This window comes from Colobus angolensis, unplaced genomic scaffold (assembly GCF_000951035.1).
Source record: "Colobus angolensis palliatus isolate OR3802 unplaced genomic scaffold, Cang.pa_1.0 Scaffold190, whole genome shotgun sequence".
Classification (NCBI taxonomy): Eukaryota; Metazoa; Chordata; class Mammalia; order Primates; family Cercopithecidae; genus Colobus; species Colobus angolensis.
The window spans coordinates 383,315-384,600 of record NW_012115044.1 but is presented as its reverse complement, the minus strand read 5'-3'; the positions used below and the strand labels follow the sequence as shown (position 1 = coordinate 384,600).

At 36.9% G+C, this 1,286-nt stretch overlaps 1 protein-coding gene and 1 long non-coding RNA gene across 2 annotated transcripts in view; one reads left to right on the top strand and one right to left on the bottom strand.

The window, feature by feature from the left end:
• Window positions 1–1,286, top strand: part of CFAP44 (cilia and flagella associated protein 44) — a 150,807-nt gene that overhangs the window by 22,998 nt on the left and 126,523 nt on the right. The window contains exon 5 of the mRNA XM_011940574.1: window positions 202–364. Within this exon, the coding sequence (XP_011795964.1) occupies window positions 202–364 (163 nt within the window). The remainder of the gene's footprint in view (window positions 1–201; window positions 365–1,286) is intronic.
• LOC105510688 overlaps window positions 1–1,286 on the bottom strand; it is a 31,206-nt gene that overhangs the window by 15,525 nt on the left and 14,395 nt on the right. The gene's annotated exons all lie outside the window — the stretch shown is intronic.

The following is a 1,286-nucleotide window of genomic DNA, read 5'->3' as shown; positions in this document are numbered from 1 at the left end:
GCAAGACTCTGTCTCAAAAAAAAAAAAAAAAAAATGCTAGTAATACATAGAAAAATCATGAGTTTCAGGGTAAAATTCAACTACTTCAACCTCATATCTTCATCTAAGAGTATAGATTTAAAAATATATTTATTTTATCACTTTTCCAATCCCTGGGATGGTATTGTTTTTCATTTCTTTTCCTTAGTAACTTTTCCTCAGATATTCTTTTGGTTATGACTGTAGAAAGCGAGCCAACCTACAACTTCTGGACAACAGTATCGCAGTATACATAGCTGGGAACCAACTGATCTTTCTGAATTTGAAAACCAAGGAACAGATCTACCTGCGAAGTAGCAGTGGTGAAGGAATTGGCGTCATTGGGGTATGCCTTCAATAAATTAGAAAAAAAAACCAAAAAACCCCATCTTTTTGTTTGTTCTGTGGACCAGCCAACATGGTTGTTAGATGCCATCACCATGCACACACAGTATTGTGGGATCACATGAGATGCACAGCTGTCTTTATTCCGAGGCATTTTCAATTCAGTTATTACAGACACTCATTCACTATCATTACCTCTGTGCACTATTATAATATTATTATTTCTTTTTGCAGATAAGGAAATGGGCTTTATAGAGGTTAGGTGACTTCCCCATAGTCGTGCAAGTTTTTCATATTTAGATTAGAAGTGGAGGTGAGTGAGGAGATTTTAAAGAATCTTAATCTGAAGACTGAAGCAGGCACATGGCCATGGGAATGGAGAAGGTGAGGAAAATGTGAGACATATAGACAGGACGCAGACATAGATTGACTATGAAAACAGGATATATTGAGATGTATGGAGTGAAAGATACTATCATGGTTGTTTCTTTCTTGATCATCTGTCTATATATAGTATGTGTACATGATAAAAGGCCATGTCCTCGGAGAGTTTGTTATAAGACTAATAAGTTCAGCAATAATTTATTATGTAATACTGAGCACCCAACACTACACAGAACATATAGTAGGGAATTTAAATGAAGAAGAACTCATGACCTCTATGAATTCAGAGTTCAAAATCCATCTAAAGAGGCAATATTTTTTTAAAAAGAAAAACAAAAACTAGACACACAAGTACATGATAATGTGGCAATAGCTGTGTGCAGATAGCCATGGGCCCAACATGAGGGTCGTGGATTTTGTGGAGGGAAGTCAGTTGGGGCCTATGAGGTTTCAGGACCCTGAGGTCCACACCATCTGCAGGGGACCAAGAAACATCTAATTATCACTTACTTATCTATTACTCTGTGGCCAGTAATAGC